We start from the raw sequence: 24786 nt of genomic DNA on the forward strand, positions 1-24786 counted from the left end.
AATTATACCTCATCTTCTTATTTTTATAAGCGCATTGTAAATAATAAGTTACAGGGACTTTTCAAAGTATCTACTCAATCTTTATAAAATTGTCCTGTCAGATTTCAAGTTAACATAACGCGAAGCATATCATAACACTTTAATCAGTAATCGGAGCACAAAATGTGTGCCCTAAAACCCCAAACCCAGTATTTTGATTGGTTGATGTCTGAGTCTTAGGCAAGACCAAAATTTTAAATTTTAGAACAGGTAAGGTTCAATAAGTCGGAACGGATCGAAATAAATTTATATAAAAGACTCGTTACAAAGTTAACGTCAGTCTGAGTTAACATCAGTAACGGACCTGTCAAATGAAATGTTTTCGGTCGTCATGAAAACATTCCTGGGACCATGTTTTTTTCTTATTGTGAACCCGAGTTTGCTCCCAGGAACAGTCATATAACTAATTTGGACAGGACAAATTTCTGGTTATCTAGTTAACTTACTTGCTATACAAGTTGTCAGAGCATCTATATGTGTATCTATATGTGTTTTTTATATAGATTAGACCGTTGGTTTTTTCGTTTGAATGGTTTTCACTAGTAATTTTATGGGGCCCTTTATAGCTTGTTGTTCGGTGTGAGCCAATGCTCCATGTTGAAGGCCGTACCTTGACCTATAATGGTTTACTTTTATAAATTGTAACTTGGATGGAGAGTTGTCTCATTGGCACTCATACCGCATCTTCCTATATCTATGTACATGGATTTGGAACAATTTAAGTGGAGTGTTTGTGTATTTATAAGTTACAGTATTACTATTTGAATGAACAAAGTATAATTGTAAGTATTGCTACGTTGATTATCGTTGTTGTGTGTTCATAAATGTCTAATATAAACAGTGTAAATACTAAATTCTTCCATAGCTACAAAAACTCGGTTTGCAAGTTTGGTTGTACATTTGGAAAACTTATTTCAAATGGAATAGCACATCTCAAATTTCACGATGATGTTGTTTACTGAGTCTGAAAATTTAAATACGATACGGGTAAACAAACTCACATTAAAAGGTTACAAATGCACTCTGTAATTGATCTTTGTATAACGTTATATTGGTAAGTAGATAAGATAAGAAAACTTAATTTTGATTCGGCATGGTTTAAAACATACAAACATAAGCTCTGGAGAGCTTTTCACCGAATATATAAAACAAAACACATAACATAAAACAGATATACATTCACATACAGACATAGAATGAATATGATATGCATGCAAGGCAATCAAAGCATACATATATAAGCAGAACATATAAGCACACATAAATGAATAGAATAGCCATGCAAAGCAATCAAAATCATTAAGCACTATAAGCAACTAAAAAGTAAATGAAAAAATTAAAAGCTATGAGAACAAATTAAAAAAAATACTTGCATGCACTACATCCACATTCTGATCCATTCCAGGATTGAATTAAGCTTTTAAACTGGGAGAAGTTATTTCAGTCCTGAAATGGTCAGGCAAGCTATTCCATAATTTAGGAGCTGCAAAAGAAGAAGTTTTTACCCTTGGAATATCCAAAATTTTACTATACCTGAAAGAATAATTAGTTTGTTTTTTTGTTTACCAGATTATTGAGACAAGAGGGAGCTAGATTTTTAAGAATTTTGAAAGTTTCCAATGCCATAGTCCTGATACGACGAATCTGTAGGGAAGACAGTTCAGCTCAGTAATAATTCCAAATATGACGAGGTGTAATCATCATAGACAAAACGAAGTGCTCGTTCCTGCACTTGTTCTAGTTTTTTAGTGTTAGTTTCCGAGCAAAAGTGCCATGCCAAAGGGCAGAAATTAGAATTGCTTAAAATAGATGTATGAAATATAGTAATTTTATTTAGCCTAGAAAGATATGGTCCTAAGTGTTTTAAAACACTGAGTTGCTAAGCTGCCTTTTTACAGAAATTTCCAATATGGATGTCAAATTTTAGTTGATAGTAAATTTCTATACCCAACAATTTAACTATTTTTTTAAGTCAATTTTGAATTTTGAACTTCAATTGTTGGGTTTATGTCAAAAGTTTCTTTCCAACTGCAATCACTTGAAACTTGTCAGGATTGGCTTGCATTTTTTTTTTATTCTAAACCATTATATCAGTTGATTTGACTCCAGTTTTAGGGTTGATATAAAATTGTCATAATCAGGACTTGAAAAAGACAAACTATTGTCGTCTGCATAATTATGCTTCCAATTTTGATTTGCTGTTTTCTACCAGTTAAATATGATTTTAGTAAAGAGACTGAATGGCTTAATACCATATGAGAGCAATTTATCAATTAAAACTTCACGTGGAAGGCAATCAAAAGCCTTTGAGAGGTCCATAAGAACAGCAGCCAAATAATGATTTTTATCCAGGGCCTCTCGCCAATCTTCCAAAAGACTTACCAGTGTGGTATAAATATTGATTTTGTTATCAGTACATTAAAACCATATTTGATATCATTGCTATATACATATGCACTGGTACGGTACTACAATCTGTCGATACCTATATTTGGCATGTTTTTTTTCTGACTGTTAATGACGTCTTTACTCTAAATCCATTGGATGTTGGATGTGTAATGATGTGTTATGATCGATATGTTAGTCTTAGATACATGAATTTTGTATTAGTTGTTATTGGCTTAGACCTAGCTGTCAGTAACTGCGAGTACTCTCAGATCTTTACTTTGTGTCTTTTCTGTTGTTGATAAGGATATATAAAAATCCTGCCACGTCCGGTCTGTGTTTTTGTTAGATATTTTTTTTGTTTTTGTTTTGTATCGATAAGATGAGTTAAGCCCTTTCAACTGATTTTTATAGTTTATGCTTGTAGTTGTTGTGTTGTAACAGCACTGTCCCAGGTAAGGACGAGGGATGAGCGCCCACAACTATGTTTAACCCTGCCACATTCTTTATGTGCCTGTCCTTAGTCAGGAAGCTGTAGTTCAGTGGTTGTCGATGGTTCGTGTCTGTCATATTTGTTTTTCGTTAATTCATTTGTTATAAATTAGGCGTTAGTTTCTGAATTGAATTATTTCATATTTTTCATGTCGGGGCCCGTGGGAGGCCGTACGGTTTCCTGTAATTGCTGACATCCACTCCATTTGAACTTTGGTGGATAGTTTTCTCATTGGCAATCATACCACATCTCTTTTTTTATAAGAATATAACAATCAGTCAATATATGTTTTTTAAAGTGCAAACATGTTTTGTATTTAAAATAAACCATGACACGAATGTTAACTTTAGATATTTTTTTCATAATTTTGAAATGACATGAAAATAGTCAAATCGAGCAATATGTGGTCATTTGAGCGTCGAGAGTGTAGAAGATCTTTTAATCTTTTAATGAGGCATTGTAATTTTAGCTTGTCCGTTACAATACATTTGGGGTCTCGGTTGCCGAGTGGTCTTAGCAGTCCAACTACTGTATCACTAGCATGTCAACGCTGAGGTTTTGAGATTGAATTCCGCGCGTGGCAGGTTCGACTGGTTCCAATCTTACTTGCCTAGGATTGTCAGTTTTCCTGTCGAAAGTCGGCGATTCTTTCAATGCACTCTGGGTGACTCCAGCAAAACAACTGATCGCAGCAAAATAATCAAATATTGCTTTAAGTGGCGTTAAACACCAATGTATTTTAATTAATCAATGCAATGTTGTCATGTATTAACTTATCCAGCATTCATTGCATTGTCATGTTGTAGTACCGAATTCACTGCCAAAAATCCAACTTTTTATTGGGTTCTTTTTAAAATCAATTTGAAATGACGATGCAAGACTTTCCTTCAACATCTTGATGTTTTGGTTACTATTCTTTTTTAGACTGTCTTGAATGTTCCGATGTTATACACCTTACTCAACGGGTTTCTTAAGATATCATCGACTTCCTTTTTAGGGTTCACCTTCTATATTTGGAGGGACTGGTATTGCTTAGTCATTATTTTTCCTTGTAGTTTTATGTGAACTTTGATTCGTGTATTTAGTATAGTCAAATTTTTTTTTGCTGTTCTTTGATTGAAGTAGTTGCTTTATCCTTTGCTACTTTCGTTTATTCTCTCCTTTTAATATGAAAGACCTAACACATTTCTTGGAATTTCAACATTGTTTTGTAACACCTGTTTTCAAATTACTCCGATTTGAAGTATAAAAATTTTCATTCATTGTAAGATTTGTTTGTGATACTTGATTACACAAAACATGTCACATGGCTCTTGAAATGATACACTATTTACGGAGTAACAAAACATTGAAGAAAAGAAAGCCTATACTAAGTCAACAAAACCTTTAAATAGAACGGTTAAATCAAGCAAATGTATTATCGATCCAAACAAAACATGTTTAATACAATGGACATCACGATTGGTGCATGGCTTAATTTCCTGGAGTGCACCAGTCTCATTTTTGCTATTGTATTGTCTATGTTTCTTGGACTTAAGATTTTTCATATCCGTTGAGTGCAAAATATATATTCCGCCTTTCAGACGTCCCGTCATTTCCTGTATATTTGTATAAGCGATTAGTTATTTATTCATGATAGGCTGTATGCCGAACAAATACAAATGAAGAGAAAAAATGCACCGAATACAAGAAGAGAAAGAAAAAAAAACAGGAATTTACATGACGTCATCAAAAACCTACGTCATTGACGTTGCCTTGGAATATTTAAAATTAAGGTACACGGACGCTGTTACAAATCTTATGTTAACCTCTAGTGATTTTTGCCGCGGTGATTATAATGTTTTATCGAAGAGGATTTCCTATGCATTTAGCCAATAAGAAAACAGAAAAAATATAGTCATATAATAAAATGATCTATGATGAGATTATGATACACGAATCTACTGAGCACTCAGTATATTCCTAAGGTTATCCTCTACAAAAGAGATGATTGCTGCTTCCTAATAGTGCATATTCTATTTCTATGTAGCAGCATTCCAGCAGCGCCTGCATATGGGGTATATATCTCCCAGGTGATACGATATTAAGGGGCTTGTATTTCATATCATGATTTTTTTGATAGAGTGTTGCTGCTCACAAGTAGGCTATTAAAACAAGAGTTCCAAGTGATCAAGATGAAATTATACCTTCGAAAATTTTACGGGCTTTATCACTAGTGGATGACTGTTATGGAATACCTGTTTCACAAATGACCTGTTCCAAAAGTCGTAACCACAATCCCGTCCCCTTTTCGTCTAATGTGACATATCGAATTAGACTCATCACCGGGTTTGTGCTTACATGAGCAATACGATGGGTGCCACATGTGGAGTAGTATATACTTACCCTTTTACCCTTCCGGGGCATCTGAGATAACTACAAGTTTTTGGTAGGGTTCGTGTTGTTTAGTCTTAATTTTTTTATGTTGTGATTTGTATATTGATATTTGTCGTTTGGTCTTTTTTTTTCCATGGCTTTATCAGTTTGTTTTGGACTCTCTATTATCTTTGATAAAATTGTCAAATACGGCGAGAGTAAATTGCTTATGACTTAGAATTTAGTCTTTATTTCATGTTTGTTTAATTGCAATACAGGTGTTTTTCATTGTCAATTCCTAAAGTTGCTGTAGACAACCACTTTCTTATTTTTCTGAAAAAGAAAAATATATGTATTTATATATAAATCAAAGGCATTTATCTCAATGAACCTAAAATATTACATAGCTGTTTATTGGAAAAGCATGACAAAGATTCAGTGTGCATTTTAAAGTATCTTTTTGTTAAATTTTGGTTAACACAAGCCTCACGAAACGTTCAGATGTGTTGCTCATTAGGTATATGTGCAATAAAACTTAAGTTCGATGATACTTTATTCTGCAGATCATATGCACGCAACGATGAATTGTAGCAAAACAATTGCAAAGTCGAAGTAAAAATGTATAATGTTGGTTAGTTATATATTTTTGTTACGGAAACCATCTTCTTGTAATGATTGTATCAATGAATCGTGTATCATTTATGTTTGATTGACTGATTGTTGTTTGCTTATTTCTCAGTGACAAATGATTAAAGCACTAACGCATACGGTTTAGGTTATCAAGGTCTCAATCAAACAAAAACGTATCATTGAAATAACTATAAACAAGGGTTGTAACAAAGACAATTGCAAATTTATCAATAATGTTTGAACGGTTAAGGAAAGTTTGCATTCGGAATTGTTGGTCCACAGTGCTATTCAACTTTGTACTTGATTTAGCGTTTTAACTTTTTTGATTCGAGAGAAATTGATTAGTCTCATGTCGACGAAATGCAAGTCTGTCGTACAAATTATATGCCTGGTATCCTGATTGAGTTTTTTGGGTGGGATTAACCGATGATAAGTTAGGAATTTAATTAAATGGACCGAAAATGTAGCTAAAACTGATTAGTTCTTCTGTAGGTATAGAACCACTAATTCAGGCCCGGTCGGAAAGAACATACAAGAAAGTAGTACATATTTTAAACAAAATAGTTCCTATGCATAGCTGTATCTTTGTCAATAGTGGGAATATTTGGGTAGTTTTAGTATCAAATGAAAGCTTGGGGACTTGGGATCACTGTAGAACCCTTGTTGAAAGTTTTATTTAAATAATAAAGAAGTATATGAAATTTTAATAGGAGGGCTCATTTGACCTGTTGTTCAGATCAGAAGTTCCTGTTTTTGTACTATCAAACTTCCGGGAACCAGTACGCTCTAATATGCAATTAAAGGTATGTTGATTTTTTCAGCACAAGTCAGCATAAGGTACAGTTTTGACATGAAATAACTGCCACTTTATTTGAACTTCAGACAAAGTAGCCATTTATGCTTGAAATTGCAGAATTTAACATAGAAAGCAATGGGGCTATGAATTAGTGGTTTTATACCTATTACTGACAGGCATGTGAAATTCTATTTTTAGAAATCATACCCTTTACAGTGAAAATTGGTCACATTTGTTGTCAGAAATCATGTTACATTATTTTTTTTATGTAACAATTATGTTAGTGTCAAATTACAGCCCTCAAATTGCTATAATAAGGTAGTTTAGCCTTTTTTGGTCATTTAGCATGCACACAGTTAAGATTTTACCTGAAATTTAAATTTTTGGATTATCTAACACTGAAACCAATGAAACTTGTATATTATGACTAGTTTATAGTATAAATATTGTTTTTGGTCAAATTATCTAGTGAGTGTTCAAGTTTTATTGTGTTTCTTGGTGAATTATTTATTTCAAGGAAAATTGGTGTATACTTATATAGGAATTCCAAAATCTCTCTTGAAATGCATTTTATAACCATTTTAGCAAGTTGTCTAGCTTGGAGATACATAAATTGCTCTTGTTGATCCATGTTTATACATAAAAGTATGATTTTTTTACCAAATCACTCTCCTTTTCCAACATGTAGAAAAAAGGGGGGACAAAATTATCAATTATATTTTATGTTTGGACCACTGTATTTATATTCAAGGAAGAATTTCTGATAAAAATAAGACATATAGGTAAGAACACTGTTATTTGAGTAGATATTAACAAATCAGAACTGGTAAAAATTGAAAAAGTGTCATATCTGTCACTATTGGTATCCATATGTAGTTTTCTTTGTTTAACGCATATGTTACTACCAGTCCAATTTGAGCTTGAATTCAGTGATATAGTGTTTTGACAAAAGCTTTATGTGTTTTTCTATGCTAGAAATAGATCATAGAAGGAAATTAAGTCAAGCAGAAGTCAATATAACAAGTTTGGTGCTGTTATAGGTATAGAACCACTAATTCAGGCCCGGTCGGAAAGAACATACAAGAAAGTAGTACATATTTTAAACAAAATAGTTCCTATGCATAGCTGTATCTTTGTCAATAGTGGGAATATTTGGGTAGTTTTAGTATCAAATGAAAGCTTGGGGACTTGGGATCACTGTAGAACCCTTGTTGAAAGTTTTATTTAAATAATAAAGAAGTATATGAAATTTTAATAGGAGGGCTCATTTGGCCTGTTGTTCAGATCAGAAGTTCCTGTTTTTGTACTATCAAACTTCCGGGAACCAGTACGCTCTAATATGCAATTAAAGGTATGTTGATTTTTTCAGCACAAGTCAGCATAAGGTACAGTTTTGACATGAAATAACTGCCACTTTATTTGAAATTCAGACAAAGTAGCCATGTATGCTTGAAATTGCAGAATTTAACATAGAAAGCAATGGGGCTATGAATTAGTGGTTTTATACCTGTAAGACTAATAATTAGAAAAAGTCAGAAAAAGCTATCAAAAACACAAATATGACTTGCCCTGCCTACTAATAATCATGGTAATTCCCTATTTTAAATCCATTTTCCATCAAATGTGTTTTCAGACTCATACCACTCAAAATATTCCACTTTAAAAATATTTCACTGAAATAGCATGACATTTTTTAAAACAATCTTAAATTCTTCCTTACCTGTAAAGGTCTTCGTACACCAAAGTGTGTAAGGGGAAGAAAATGTGAATCTTGCACCAACTGTAACATTCTAAAAGCCTACAAAGATACAGAGGTCACTATTGAATTACTAACATTGGTCAATAGAGTAAAATATGTTTGGCAAGGTTTATTTAATTTCAAGCAAATAAAAATACATATGTAATGTACCGAATTCATACTTACACTTAATGATTGTGCATCGACATTTTATTATCAATGTTATGAGAGTTGATAAAATTCGAAAACACAAGTTTCCAGAGAAAGATTATATATGTAAAGTGTAAAAAAAGGAGTGAAGACCTCCAAAGACACAATAAAATGCATAAGTAAAAGAGAAACTGGCAAAACCATTGCATAAAACTACGAAAGGACAAGTAATACATTTAATAGTACAGTATAGAAACAATTCATAAAAACAACAGACTAAACAACAGGGACTCCACATTAACCGGGAATAAACTAAGAAGGTCTGGAAGGATAAGAAGTGCATGATCTGTATGTGGCATCCATCACAGTGTTCATGGTAAATACAATTTTTCGAACGTATCGAACACAAATCGATAAGCTAGATACTTTTCATCAATACTATTAGTTTATTCCAAACAGAACTATTTTCTAACCGATGTGTTATAAATTACATCGTTTTACAATCAACATGTGGTTTGCTTGATCTTAGTACTTCATTTCAAGATTCAATTAAGGTTGTTTTAGCTTTCATATGATTTCGCTTTTTTTACGCCATGAAAACGGGCGACCATTCAACACTGTTCAAACAGGGAAAATATGCACGTCAAATCATGTATACCAGTAATAAGATGAATTGTCAAATGTTTACGTAACATCGTCTAAAAATTTAACAGCTTGGGATATAGACGTAAAATCAATGAAAAACGTCAATATCGTTGTCTTGAAACTTATCTAAACAAACATTCATTAATTGTTGTATTAGTATCTATTTTTCATTTTGTATTAGTATCTATTATTCAATTTCATATCAGAAATATACATGTATTCATATGCAAAGACAATACAAAGAGTAAACGAAATAAAAAACTTAAATATGAACATTGGTTATGAATGTTATTAAGGGTCTGTATTCTATTCAGCCAATAACCATACATATAAAATGTGTCATAAGTGTGAATGTTTACTCCCAGATTATCATTTTTATTTATAAAAAGAACCTTACCGTAGAACCTGTTTAGCCGCAATATTCAGGTTAAATTCAATAAACAACATATTGTGAAATGAAAGCACTTGCAGAGCACTCTTTTGCACTCTTTTTGAAAAAGGACACTATCAGCTAAGTAAATTGATACAATGCATGTAATTGTATACTTGCCTTTCTAGAAACTTTTATTGGGCATTTATAAACAACCCACTGTACAGTTTCATAACATGGAGGTGTAGTGAGAGATCCTGCATACGTGTAGAATCGATGTGTGTCATACGGAAGGACATCTTGAGGAGTGATACCTTCTGTAACTCTAAATGATCTGTCGTTTTGCTCTTCTTTTTGGCATCTCTCTTCTATAAAGTCTGGACTTGGCGTTCGACCACACTTATTGTTCGAACAACTTTCTATATTTAGAATTGAAAGAACGGAATGAGGCAAATACAATGATTATGATAACATATCATTGATCGTGCTACAACTGTTGCTTTATTTGTTTGGTAATGCTATCGGAAAGCAAAACGTACTCTATGCATGATTTAACTGAAATCAATGACACATAGGTAATTGTATTTTCATGTATGTACTTCATGGCAGTCTTATATATTGATGATCTTGAAATTTACAAACTATGTTAGATACTTATGTAACAGTGTAACGGGAACTAATGTTCTATATGTACTGTGGATTCATTTTTTTTCGTGGGTATCAATTTTTGTGGTTTGAGGAACAAATATATTTTCGTGTATATTTGATTTCGTGGTTTTGCCAAAGTCAGCATACAAGCCTTTAGCAAATTTGTACTTCATTGAATATTTAAATTCGTGGTCTCCCTTTACCGATAAAATCCACGAAAATTGGTATCCCACGAATGATAAGGAATCTACGGTAGTCTATGTATTTATATATATAAATTATTTTTATATCTATATGCCTGCAGCAGATTTAAATTATAGTAATTAAAGCCCTTGACCGCATCAAACATTAAATATGTAACAGACAAGTACTTACTAGAAAGATTTCGCGAAAAGACAAGGTAACACTCTCTTACTGAAACTTTCTCTTTTGGGAATTGGATATGATGTATAACTTCTGTTTTTACATGCTAGGCGCATGGTCGTCGCAGAATATAACAAAATGGTGGAAGGTCGTTTATCAAGGCAATGACAGTTCATATTAACACTAAGTGCTGACTACTAATATCTGACGATATGTGCCCTGTCTCTTAACATTTAATTAGAGCAAACGTTGACCTTGGATGGCTTTAGGTGGTTGTTGAAGCTAAAGATACCGTGTATAGCTCCTAAAGTAGTTGCATTCAAATTAGTAATTACGAGGGCTCTTTATCACGTTCCTATGCACCTGATATAAAAAGAACTACTTTATTTTGGTGAAAAGATCGATATTACAAACTATGGAGGCTGCTTAATCGTCGTTCTTTTTTTTTCTTTTTATTCACCAAGGCATGAGTCATTTGAAATTACTTTGGAGTCAAATATAGAATAATGCTTATATAGCAGGAAATATCATTGCGCTCATCACAGTTGTATTCATTTAACTTGCAATTAAGGCGATTGATACAAAGGTCATACTACATACTATGTTCTGTTTTGTTTTTTTGTTTTGTTTTTTTTTTGTTTTTTGTATTGATAAACTATTTTGCCTGCGAAACTTTGCTATAAGCGTTTCTGATCAAAAACAAATACCATACAGACTAAGACAGTTATTTTGTTCACATATATATCAATTGTTTCCCTTAATACTGAAAGATGATCTGTAAACGACAGTGAGGCAGCAGACCAACGAACGAGAACATTATCAATAGATATACGATTTACAACAATGAATTATATCTGAACAGTCTGTTGGGTATCATTTTCATATTCTTTTATATCAAACAGCAGTATAAACATGATAAAAGAGAGGAAAAGACACCAAAGGGACAATCAAACTCAAAAGTCGAAACAAAACTGACAGTGCCATGGAAAAAATGAAAAACGATCATGCAAAAGGCAAACCACGGTATGCAAAACACAACACAGAAAACTTAAGACTGCGCAACACAAACCCCATGAAAAGCCGGGGGAATCTCCTGTGCTCTGGAAGGGTAAGCAAAACCTGTGCGACATGTGGCACCCGCCGTGTTGCTCATGTTAGTACAAACTCGGTGATAAATGTATCTTAGTTGGTCACATTCGGGGAAAAGGAGGGGATTGTGGTTACGACTTAACTATTTCACAAATTATAGATTTCTTTAGTACAATCAACAACCATGCCACCGAATGTTGTCTAACATAATGTATATGTTTATAGATAATGATCAATTTTGCGTTACTTTTAGAATAAACAATGAAATTATGATTTATAAAACATGTAGCTTTTATTCTAAATTTATATTGAGACATATCATTTTCTTTTTTGTGATCGTGAATCAGTCGTCATAAGTAGTCTGTGGTGTTGATATTATATAGCAGTGTTTTGTTACTGTTTTATTTCTTTTTCTAATTCATAACATATCTTAATTACTCACATTTTATTATAATATTTCATTGACAAAAATGAAAACCCACACACTTTATAAATGTAATGCGTCCGAAGCACTTTCCTGGATTTACCTTTATCAGGTACGCTTAAAGCCGAATGTTTGAATGCCAAGTATGTATTAGAACCGAAACAGTTTAAAAGCTCTGTGTATATGGGAAAAATAACTTTGCCTGAGGCAGATGAAACCCTAATTTCGCTTAAATTTCTAAATGTATAAACGCAAAATTTTAGAAAGGTCTGTGATACCACGGAATTTTATAGCAGTTTTTGGTTTCTGTTTAATTAAATCATACTCACTCTTTTTGGAAAGACCAAACAAGCTCATGTACATGGTAATAGGGTTTACCGACTCATGAGGAAATCTTCGCACTTTTTCATAGTATTTTTCCATCAGTTTACTAAGCTTCTTTGCAAATCTGACTTTACATGATCCATGAACCTACCAACACAATAATTTATAATATACTAGAAATTTATTTTGTTTTCAGCTTTATTAAATGCATACAGATACATTATAAGTTAATACGTCTCTTTTCCCACATTTAACTTATTCTTTTCTTATCAGTTTCTTTTATATCTTAACCTATAGCATTGTCCATATTCGAATAATGTGAAATACAAATTGCAGACTTAACCTTTCTTTTGTTGGATCGTAAACAGTCTAAAACATGTTAAAGTTTAAACTGACAGTTTCAAGTATTGGATTCACTTACAGTTATACACAAGTACTTTCCTAAAATTTACCGGTGTGTCATATAATATCTGTAAGCGTAGTTAGTATTTTACAATCCCTTAACTCATAAAAGTGTTATAAAATGGATATACATTTAGAAATAAGAATCAGAGTATTTACGGTCAACAACATTCTCAGAGTCTATAACTTACCCCACATTCATTGTTTTTCTTGGATTTTCCGCATACCTATAAAAAGTAAAAAAAACAAAAATAGCGAACTCCAAGGAAATTCAAAATGGAAAGTCCCTTATTAAATGGCAAAATCAAAAGCTCAAACACATCAAATGAATGGAAAACAACTGTCACATTTCTTACTTGGTACAGGCATTTCCTTATGTAGAAAATGGTGGATTAAACCTGGTATTTATAGCGAGCTAAACCTCTCAAAATATTTATGACAGGTAATACATTGTCTCATATGAAGTGCTGATTATTTCCATTATATTACTGGCAGCATAACCATAAATGCCCGCTACAAGTACTTATATAAAGTGAACGATGTATTCGTTAATGTTGCAAGACTAGTGTTGCCTTTCAATTTTTGTTTTCTCTAAATTATTTGAATAGTGTTTGTTTTATCCTAGTCCATCTTTATCTTATATGCCATTCACTAAACGCTAGAAACATACCAAGCAATGCGTAAACTGTGCCTTGATAGTTTTGTACATACATATTGTATTCAATAAGGTTTGCCTATTTACCCAAGTAACACCAATCAAATTATCCTGGACTTGAAAAATATTCGTCTTCTGGAATGATTATATTTACGATTGAAATATTCAATAGGCATACAGCTGTCGATAGTGGATCATGCAATGTTTTTGCCTAACTTGTATATGTCTAGTTTATTAACTGTATTGAAAAATATAGACATCTGTCCATTGTTGAAGATTCAATGTTGACAAATTGATAATTTTTTTGTAAGTCATTGGGTAATATCTTATTTAGATTACGTGTTCGAACATTTCGTTTCATTCATCAATCCGTTCTCAGACATTATAGTATAATTGAAATTTTTAACCAATTTACTCAATGATGTTTTGACTGAGTCATTACTAAGAAAAGGTTAATAAGAATCTGCATTTTGGTTTAGAACGTTCGAGAATATGTTTTTTTTTTCAATAACGGAAGTATGTATGTTAACTTATACTTCTGATCTGTTTATATCACATATGTATCAATAAATCATTTGGACAAAACTCTCAGTATCAAAAGTCCATTTAAGATAAAGTTATTGAATCCCACAAACACTATACATGCTATACAAGCCATGTTATTAAGTTCGATAACAAACTAGTTATATTTTTATATCATAGTGTATTGTTCATTCAATGTTCATGCATAATGTTGACTTATCATATAATTAACGAAACCGTGAAAACTGTAATAAAAATAACCTCCTTTTGAATGTTTTTGATAACTTGATATATTTAAGCCATTAACTTCCAAAGATATTGTGCTTTCTATACAAAAACGTGGATGTTGAACGCATATAATTTTGCATGACCCAAAGATGTATTATTGAATTCGACAAAACCAAAATGTTAAACAAATATTTGATTTCATTTGGGTTTGACATCAAAGTGGTGTGACAACTGACATGTCTGCATCGAATACAAGTGCCAAGACTATGTCATTTCGTACCATTACTCAAATATTGAACATAATTTGGAAAATAAGAATTTGAGAGTTCAACTAATGTCGTCTGTTTTCATATCTTTAGCTTTCTTTTTCTTAGCTGAGTCTCAAACAGTTTTTTTTTCTGAGTTCGACATTTAACAAAGGTTAAGATGGATTGCCTCAAAGGAAAACGTTTACAAGACCTCTTTACATAAAATCTAATCTTATTTTATCCTTTCAGTATTATTTCAGATATATCCGCCATTTCAGAAACAAACTATTCCCGATAATATTGTTCTTTTTTAAATTGCACACGTCCATCGAAAGTAAAATATAGCAAATTTGATATTTACAAGAACAGAATTAAACAACAGTACGTTCATTTTTCTGAAATTCGTTATGTGTAGCTGCTGAATTTAATATTACGCTCTTACCTCTATCATAACACTTAACACCACCAGTCCATTTTTCTTTGGTTTAGCTTCCCCAACACCTTCATACTCGCTGTCGTAGAATACCATGTGGGCCTAAAACATAACAATTTCATAATAACACGACTTGTTTTCTGGAACTGCTAATACGAATGACATGGTCATATAAGAGAATACCGTACGCAAGCCCGAATAAGTAAGTTCAAAATAGCCCAAAGCAAAGGTCAACCAAAGCAGCTTATTTCATTTTTTCTTTAAAATTGAGTTTGAGCGTTTGTTATGTAAGAACAATCCGCTATGAAGATCGATAGTTTGATAAATTGTTTAAAACAGAGATCTTTTATCATTAATTGATATTGCTATAAACATAAGAATTAATATAAGGATGGCGTATTACGAACATGTGATATATATATATAAGAAGTGGTTTATCGCCAGTTGAAGATAAACGTGCTGACGTATTTGTCACACATGTTTTATTAAGTCTCCTTATACATTAAGTAGACATAGGTAGTATTTATAAGAAGCAAGTAAGTATTTAAAGTCGTCAAATCATGGGAAGAAAGAATAAATATAACAATGTATTTAGGTCTTGAAATGAAATATACCTTTATAAATTTCGCGTGTTCGAAGTGCTTTTCTTGGTTTACCTTCATCAAGATCGCTCCAACCTAAACATTTGTACACTGTTATTTGTGTTTGTTTTTTTTTTTTTTTTTTTGCCATGGCGTTGTCAGTTTTTTTTCGACTTATGAATCTAAATGTCCTTTTGGTATCTTTCGCCTCTTTTGTGAAAGCCAGGAATGCGTATCTACGGTGAAGCGTTAAGAGCTTTCAAACAAGAAAAGCCTAAACCAAATACAGGATGAGTGTCGATTTATCGTTGAAGAAGCACTTTTATCGATTTAAACGTATTTACAAATAATTTTTATTGTAATAATGTTGTTGACGAAAGAATGTATGATGAGAAATGCCGTTTTATTTAATAGATACATTATATTTACAGATTAAATGATAAGACAAGAAAGGAAACACAAGCAATACCAATAAACAAACCCGTTTTGTTGTGAATAAAACGTAAAAAGTATCCTGAACCAAAAACCAAATGGTTCTTTATTATTGTCAGTTCCAGAATTGATTTTGTTAAGAGTAAAATGTTTTTTAACCAGGCAGGACTTATATCTTTCTAATCATAAACATGTGTTATCATTTTTACATATTTTTGATAATAAATAAAAAAATAATTTCTAGTTCGTCTGCTTATTGGCAAATTCTGTTTTAAAAAATATATCAAATCTAAAAAGCTCATTAAAAAAATAATTGAAAATATTCATAGAGTTATATAAGGTACACATTTTCATTTACCTCCATACGTGTTTAAGATATTGATGTGTTATCCATTTATAAATTTTCTATAATGGTGGAGATGACGATTTGAAATAGTTAGTAAACGCTTTTAAAATCTTATGTCTGACATAAGACCAAAATCGCGATCACATAAATTTCTCAAGTTTCCATTTATCTTATATCATCATCTCAGTAGGGAAACGGTCACAGTAACACAGAACATAACATACGGTTGCTGCATTAAATATGTAAGAAGCAGGATATGCTGAAATCACATAGAGCTATGATATTATTCCTGATTTTGATTGGAGTGCGTGCACGTAAAGTTTGGCTGTATATGGTTGTGTTCTGTAAACATGTATCTGTGTTATGAAGGTAGTAGATATAAGAAGATGTGGCATGAGTGCCAATGAGATAACTCTCCATCCAAGTCAAAATTTATAAAAGTAAACCAGTATAGGTCAAAGTACGGTCTTCAACACGGAACCTTGGCTCACATCGAACAGCAAGCTATAAAGGGCCCAAAAAATTACTAGTGTAAAACCATTCAGACGGGAAAACCAACGGTCTAATCTATATAAAAAACGAGAAACGAGAAACACTTAATTATGAACCACATCAACAAATGACAACTACTGAACATCAGATTCCTGACTTAGGACAGGTGCAAACAATTGAAGCGGGTTTAAACGTTTTGATGGTACCAAACCTTCACCCTTATCTAAAACAATAGTGTAACATCACAACATAGAAAGAAACACTATAAATTATCAATTGAAATGGTTTAACTCAATCAAAAGACATATTAACACCAGTGAACATACATTGAACAAATAAATTTGATCTATGATACAATGTAAATAGAAAATAAATAAACTAAGGGAAGAATAATTAAAGTAACATGTTAAACCGCTCTGAAATGTTAAACAATTTAAGAAAAATAATATGCTTGAACAAAAATATCAGCCATTTGCAATTTCTTTAATCACAGGTAAATGAAAATAATGTTGTTGTTAGGTATACGTGTACAGTTCAAATAGAGAAAGGAAATATTTTTACAAAATAAATAATTTTGATGTTCATAGTACGAAGAAGTGAACATTGATAGTAATACCAAACACCAAAGCTGGTATATAGACCAGATATAACCCCGAATAACATTAAATAACAAACACAGCATTAAAATTAGTATCAACAGGTCAAATAAACAAGAAAGTACGATTTGAGAGTACTCGCAGTGACTGACAGCTAGTTAAAAGCCAAAAACAATTAATAATAAAAAATCCTGCATCATAGACTAAAATCAACTAAAACACTTCCCAGGGATTTAGTATTTTAACGTCATAGACAGTCAAAGAAGACATGACTTGCGCAATGCCAAAAATAAATGTATCGACAGGCAGTAGGATACTTAAGAGTTAACCTCTATATTGATCAAAATGAACGTGGATGTGTCTTTATACATCCCGTTTGAAAAGAATACAAAGTTTGTTATGTTTTAATTTGCTGATGACGAAATCGATATTTTTGCCAATATAAACTATATTCAAAGATCTAATTACAACATCGGTAAGATAACCTTTACTGATAAGTATGTTTAAAGGTTCGATGAGTTTACACGGATCACATAGTGATTTCCGCGCTTTAAGTACACTATTACCGTAAAATTTAGGATGTGAAATACCGTTTTTAATCAGCCTGTGTACGGTCTTGCAGTCTTCATGATTTTGTAAATGTCTTATTCTCAAATTAAGTTGTGATATTGCTAGTATATATAAAAATAAGAAGATATGGTATGATTGCCAATTAGACAACTCTCCACACAAGAGACCAGATCACACAGGAATTAACAACTATAGGTCACCGTATGGCCTTCAAAAATAAGTAAAACCCATACCGCATAGTCAGTTATAAAAAGCCCCTAAATAACAAATGTAAAACAATTCAAACAAGAAAACTAACGCTCTGATTAATGTACAAAATAATGAACGAAAAACAAATATGATATACAGCAACAAACGACAACCACTGAATTACAGTCTCCTGAATAGGGACAAGCACATACAGATGTGGCGGGGTTAAACTAATTTGAAGGCGCGCCAACCCTCCCTTTGACCTAGGTGTAACAGTACTACATAAGAACAATCTATAAAAAACAGTTGATCAGATCTTAACGCATCAGATCGATACAAAGCGGAAATACATACAGAAGCTAACAAAAACACAGAGTAGTCGTGGCAGGGTACTTATACATCCCCACAACAAAAAGACACTAAGTCCAATCTGAGAGTACTCGCAGTTACTGACAGCTAGTTCAAGGCCAATAACAACTAATACAAAAAAACATGCATCTAATACTAAAATATTAACCAGTACACATCCAGCATCTAATGGTTTTAGTGTAAAGACGTCATAGAAAAAACATGACCTTGTGCAATGCCAAGATACAGGTATCGACAGATTGCAGAGCCATAAATGTGCGTATGTATATAAAAAAAATTCTAGTTATTTACTGATAACAAAATCAATATTAATACCAATAAACACTAGAGGCTCTAAAGAGCCTGTCTAGCTCACCATGGTCTATGTACATATTCAATAAAGGACATTCTCTGACTTTGAAGACATTACAAAAACCTCTGTTTTGTTGATTTTGTATTGCTGATCATTAAGTCTGTTTAGCTTTCTCTTTATCTTCTTTAGTTTTTGCTCAAAACACAAAAGAGGGTAAACAATCCACATTTAAGGGCAATTACTCCTATAAAGAGTGACAGACAGCCTACTTACTATATCGGCAAAATTTTACTTGTTGGTAGATTTTGCCTTGTTGATTATTTTTGTGATTTAAAGTGTTTATTTATCTGTTATAGTTTTATCATATAAGGCAAAACGCAAAACAAATGGTTAAAGGGCAGTATCTCCAATAAGGAGTCGTCAGACAAATTCGCCATTTTGTCTAAACTGTACAACTTGTCTTGCTGATCATTTTTGCTTATAATTTAAGTTTCTATTTATCTATTATAATTTTTAAGATACAATGCATAAACGCAAACATTTGGTAGAAATCGCCATCAAAGGGCAATAACTGTAATAAGGAGTCGACTGGCAGTTTCAACTATCATACTTATTTGTAGAACTTGTTTTGCTGATCATTTTTGCGATTTGAAGTTTCTCCCTATCTATTATAGTTTTCAAGATAATAGGCAAAAAAGAAAACAAAATGATAAAATTTGTCATTTAAGGGCAATGAATCCTATAAGAAGTCGCCTAACAGTTTTGACGTATATGAACAATTAGAAGAGGACAACATTATGATAATTTTTACTCCTGTCAGATTTTCTTTATTTGTAACGATTTTCAAAATAATAGACAAAACTTGCATTTTACCCCTAGGTTCTATTTTTAGCCATGTCGGCCATCTTGGTTGACTGACCGGGTCATCGGAAACTAGATACCCAAATGATGGTTGTGACCAAGTTTGATAAAATTTGGCCTTGTAGTTTCAGAGGAGAAGATTTTTGTAAAAGTCAACAGCGGACGACGATAGACGACGACGGACGACGACGGACGCCAAGTGAAGGTGAGCTAACAATATTCAAAGATCTAATTATAGTGTTGAAATGGTAACTTTTTAGAATAAGTTTATTTAAGGGATCGATAAGTTTACCCGAATCGTATCTAAATTCCGGGCTCGGTAAACAACATCTCCGTAAAAATTAGGATGTGTTATAGCGTTAAAAATAAGTTTTCTACAAGTACAACCAAACTTTCAAACCAAATTTTTATATCTATGGAAGAATTTAGTAAAGGTTTTAAGTTATTTGTGGTAACGAAATGCCAGACTAAATAATTTACCAGTAATACATAGATTACGTTCATTGAAATCTGAAACTTCACAGCAGACACGGCATAGCGAACGAGTTGTGATATATAAACACCGTAAGATGGTGACAAAGGAATATCACCGTCCAAAAATGGAAAATTAACAAAAGGGAACAAAAATCGTCCTTTTTATCGTAAATGTTAGTGTCTAGTTTCCCGTGTAAAACTGAAATATCTAAATCTAGGAAAGGACAGTTATTACCATTTATATTTACAAAGTTTCCTTGGGTAAATTTCGGCAGGATGTTTAGAAAAGTCTTGATTATTTAACGAAAAAAATATCATTAAGATAACGATAAGTGTTGTTGAATTTATCGATTAAATGCAATTTAGACAAGTTCGTTGCTGAGTTTGGCAATAAACTGTGATTCATAACAGTACAAGAACAAGTCTGTTAAAGTGGCGCAATTGGTGCCCATAGAAATACATAAACCAGTACATCGACTGTATTGCCAAAACGTACATAAATATTATCAAGGAGACAATCAACAGCTTCAAACATCTTATGACACCTCCAGTAAGTATATCTAGAATATTTACTTTTCTCATTAGTGAAGAATGCTTTTAATGCGTTGGAGCAAATATATTCGCATTCAGATTTACCAAACGACCATCTAATTAAAAAGTTTCGATAACATTGTGTGGAAGTTTAGTGTAAGGAGTTGACAATTCAAAACTGTGAACAGATTCAAAGGGACCATCACAGGCACGTAATTTATGTAAAACATCCAAAGAATTGTCACTCTCCAAAACAGTTAATTCCACTATTTTCATATTTTATTACAAAAGTTAATGATAAGTTCTTTGATAGTAGTTAAGGAACTAGTTAAAAGGACTGAAAGATTAATTGTAGAACACTTACTAGACGCCGAGATGAAACGATATGTTACTGGTATTTTGTGTAGTTTAGTTAACCAATGCATAGTAGGGACCTTCAAATGTTCAGAAGAGACCTTGAGCTTTGATGTGGTTATAATATGATTGTTTACTATATGATTCTTTATGGAGCTCATGGACTTGAATGTAGAAGAATCTAAAATGTCATTCTTAAGAACGTCCGTGTAGTATTTACGTCATACCATCACCACATTGTTGGCTGCTTTGTCGACCGGTAAAAACACAAACCGTGTTGCGAGTCCTTGAAGTGTGTTTCTTATTCTAGAAATAGGCGTAGTATGTACTCTTTTATTTATTTCTAAATTATTTTCAAAATGTGATATTCTAATATCCACAACATTCATAAATTTATTTTGAATAAGTATCAGACCTGTTTATGAATATCTTAAAGAATAATAAATTTCCTATTTAATGTAAAAGGGATACTCACCTCCATCGGTTTGAATATGTTGTTAATAGCATGTTCAGATCCTTTATTTTCGTCTCGTCCAAGGTGAACATGTAACTGCGCAAAATTATACTCCTTTTCTTTTGGTCTTCCAGGTACATTACATACAGTTATCTCTTCATCAAAATCTTCGTGAACATCAAAATCCGGTGCATGACCTGTTTCCAGGATAAAGATACGACATTTAGAATGTATGAATTTTATTTTAATGTTGTTTTTTTTTATATATTTTTCAAAACAATTTACTAAAAGATTGTTTTTTATCAAAATGCATTCAAACTCTTGTTTTTGGGCGTTTCTGATTAATTGTAAATAAAAAATGAACATTTTGATTGCACCAAATTTATAAAGAGGTATTTACATTTAACTTAGTTATGTCAGGGCAAATATACGATCATAAATGGTAACCTTTTAATTTGGATAATATTTTAGGCCAAACATTATTGCCTTTTCTTCTTTATTTTTAGCTTTGCCAAATCTGGGGCAATTTGGAGCTTGTTATATTGCATATATACATTTTGTCTTGTTAAGAACTGAATGTGACCCGTAAATTTCTTGTGTTACTTGTGTAGATTGATAGCTGTCCCAAATACTTATATGGATTTTTTTCTTATGCTCGTTTTTGTTAACATGCTTTTAAAATCGTTAAGTGTTAAACGACTGTCCATGGGCGTACAATGAAAATACGCCCCCGTGGATATTTTTTTAATATTATGTACCATTAAATTTGACAAACGATTGATAATCGAAAATTGCAAGAATGAAATACCGTCAGAACATTCTCTCAAAATATTTTGATCTGACTATGCTTTAGAAGAAACACAAATTTCGTACAACAATGCTTTTCCAAAGTGGTTTGAAAAAGAAAGTGAAGAATAGTCATGTGGAAAACTGGCAAGCTGTCGATAATAATTTGTTTAATATTTCAAAACGTACGCCATTATAAAGACACGTCGATACCTGGCTAAAATGTATAAAATTCTAAATGTAAAATAACCGTTTCCAGTTTGTTAGACTGTGTAAAATATAGAAACCTTTACTGATTGATATATAATCTATATACTAAAACTGTTACTACTAACCGTTGTTTTTAATGGTCGCAGGAACTCTTGTGTTGATATTATCAAACTTTAGCCTTGAATAACTTTTATAACTAGTCTCTTTTGTGTTGATGTTGATTGGTGATTGTCTCCTCTGTGACCCACAAGTCGTCCAACACGGGTGAACTTTGCACCAATTCTTTGGTCCTGAAAATACGTTTTTGCATTCTCATGCTATTCTGTTAAAAGTAGTTGACGAACTATCTCTTCTAATAAGCTTAACCAAGTATATCAAATTCCAATATACAACTATTTTATTGATGAGTGTGAAGAAATATCGTAACCGACGAGTCAGTCTTATCATTACTAAAGATAAATATTTTTATTCCGATTCTTGTCAGTTCTATTAAGTTAACAAAAACATAAAAGGTACTAATGTTACTTCAACAGATGCACATTTCGACAATCAATGCTTCTTCAGTGATGCTAATGGCCTTCCTAATTGTACATACAAAATATTATTGTAATACAAAGATTAAAGAAATAGGGTGAACCAAAAGAGAACCAAACGTATGGCCAATCCAGGAAATGAACTATTGTTATATATGATATAAATACATTCCTTACTTTATAAAAAATTCCAAAATTTTATAACAGCAAATTCAATGAAAATTATATCTATGTTTATGTGCCAGTACATAAGTCCTGGCTACATTCCTGATGATATTTTAATAGACTAACGGTCCTCCAGAATATGTATCGGTATAATGGTAGAAATAGAATAACGATTCCAATGAAATTAGTACTGCATCAGATGTGACAAAGGCGCTGATTCCAACAACGGTATTATCACTCTATATAATAGTACTTACTGAATATAATTCAAACTTTAGATTATCTTTATTGGTACACAAGAATTTAGAACATCTTTATTGGTACACATTTTTGGAATGTTCGGTTATTAATGCTCTTCAACTTGTAAAACTTGATTTGGCTTTGAAATTATTTTGATTAAATGAACACTGATCTTATGTAGACGAAACGCGCGTTTGATGTGCCAACTTATAAGCCTTGTATTCTTTTTAACCGGCGAAAGATGGTATTAAAGCGTACATAACATTAATTAAACAATATAATTTGCAACACTGTTTTGAAGTAGAGTGGTAGGAAACTGAACTGAATAATGTTTTCCTGAAAAATAAAGGTTTGTAACAATACGGAAATAACCAAAAAGATATAGAATTAATACAAATATTGATCACAAAGTCATCTAAACCAAATCTAAGCATGAGACAGCCCTAAAAAAAACTGATATATGTGTATATTGCATATCCAAAATTCCCACACCCCATTTGTCGTATTAGTATCAGTCAAAAGTAGTGATACGTAGCCAACTTCTGTAGATACTCATTGCATGGTATTCTTTATGTGCCTGGCCAAAGTCAGGAGCTTGTAATTCAATGGTTGTCGTTGCTTAATGTTTGTCATATTTTATTTAAGTAAATGTATTTGTTTTAAAGTAGGCTGTTAGTTAGATTTGTTTCATACGTTTCATGTCGTGGCCTTTTGTTGATACCTATATAAACGACACATATTTTTTTCATTGTTGCAGGCCGTACGATGACAAATAATTGTTTATATCTTTTGAATTCTGGTTGATAGTTGGAAATTATATTACAACTCCATTTTATATAAATCATTTTGATGATGATGCCTACAAATTATCAGTACTTTCGTGATGTTTATGTCAGCGTGCTAATGTGGAAACTATAGCTGGCAATAGCTCCTGCATAAATAAATCCTTGCAAGGAGCGTCCGCTGTTGTGCTAGATTGATCTTTACTGCTGCCCCGCTAAGCACACAACATTAAGGAGGTGAAATGTAAAAGTCTAAATTCAATCAAATGTTTCCACTTATCCTATATCTTACCTTCACAGAAATCTCTGTCATAGCTGAAATGAGCTTCATTTATGTCTTCATAGCAACATTGGTTCAGTGAGGGAGGTCGTATCTGCAGATATCCAGCTCCGTCAACGAAGGACACGATCACTGCGGCAACGGTAGCGAACAGAAATACGAGTTCCATACCGTACAGCCGAATGGTCTATACATTTGGTCGCACACCCCGTTTTATACTATCATTTAGCTTATTGAGGCGGGGCATAAGTATGACTGCATTTCATAAATCAGATTTTTATTTTGTAATATATTTGCAGTCATGTGACTACA

At 32.4% G+C, this 24786-nt stretch overlaps 1 protein-coding gene across 1 annotated transcript; it reads right to left on the minus strand.

The window, feature by feature from the left end:
• Positions 1-5506: 5506 nt before the first annotated feature.
• On the minus strand, positions 5507-24708 carry LOC127710596 (nacrein-like protein). Its single transcript, XM_052216545.1, has 9 exons — positions 24487-24708; positions 22600-22764; positions 21500-21675; positions 14947-15039; positions 13043-13078; positions 12455-12596; positions 9782-10020; positions 8419-8496; positions 5507-5605 (listed from the first exon to the last, which is right to left on the minus strand). Exons 1-9 carry the CDS (start codon positions 24641-24643, stop codon positions 5564-5566), a joined length of 1128 nt encoding a protein of 375 aa, XP_052072505.1. The 5' UTR covers positions 24644-24708; the 3' UTR covers positions 5507-5563.
• Between the last annotated feature and the right edge of the window lie 78 nt (positions 24709-24786).

This window comes from Mytilus californianus, unplaced genomic scaffold, assembly GCF_021869535.1.
Source record: "Mytilus californianus isolate M0D057914Y unplaced genomic scaffold, xbMytCali1.0.p SCAF_8, whole genome shotgun sequence".
Lineage (NCBI taxonomy): Eukaryota > Metazoa > Mollusca > Bivalvia > Mytilida > Mytilidae > Mytilus > Mytilus californianus.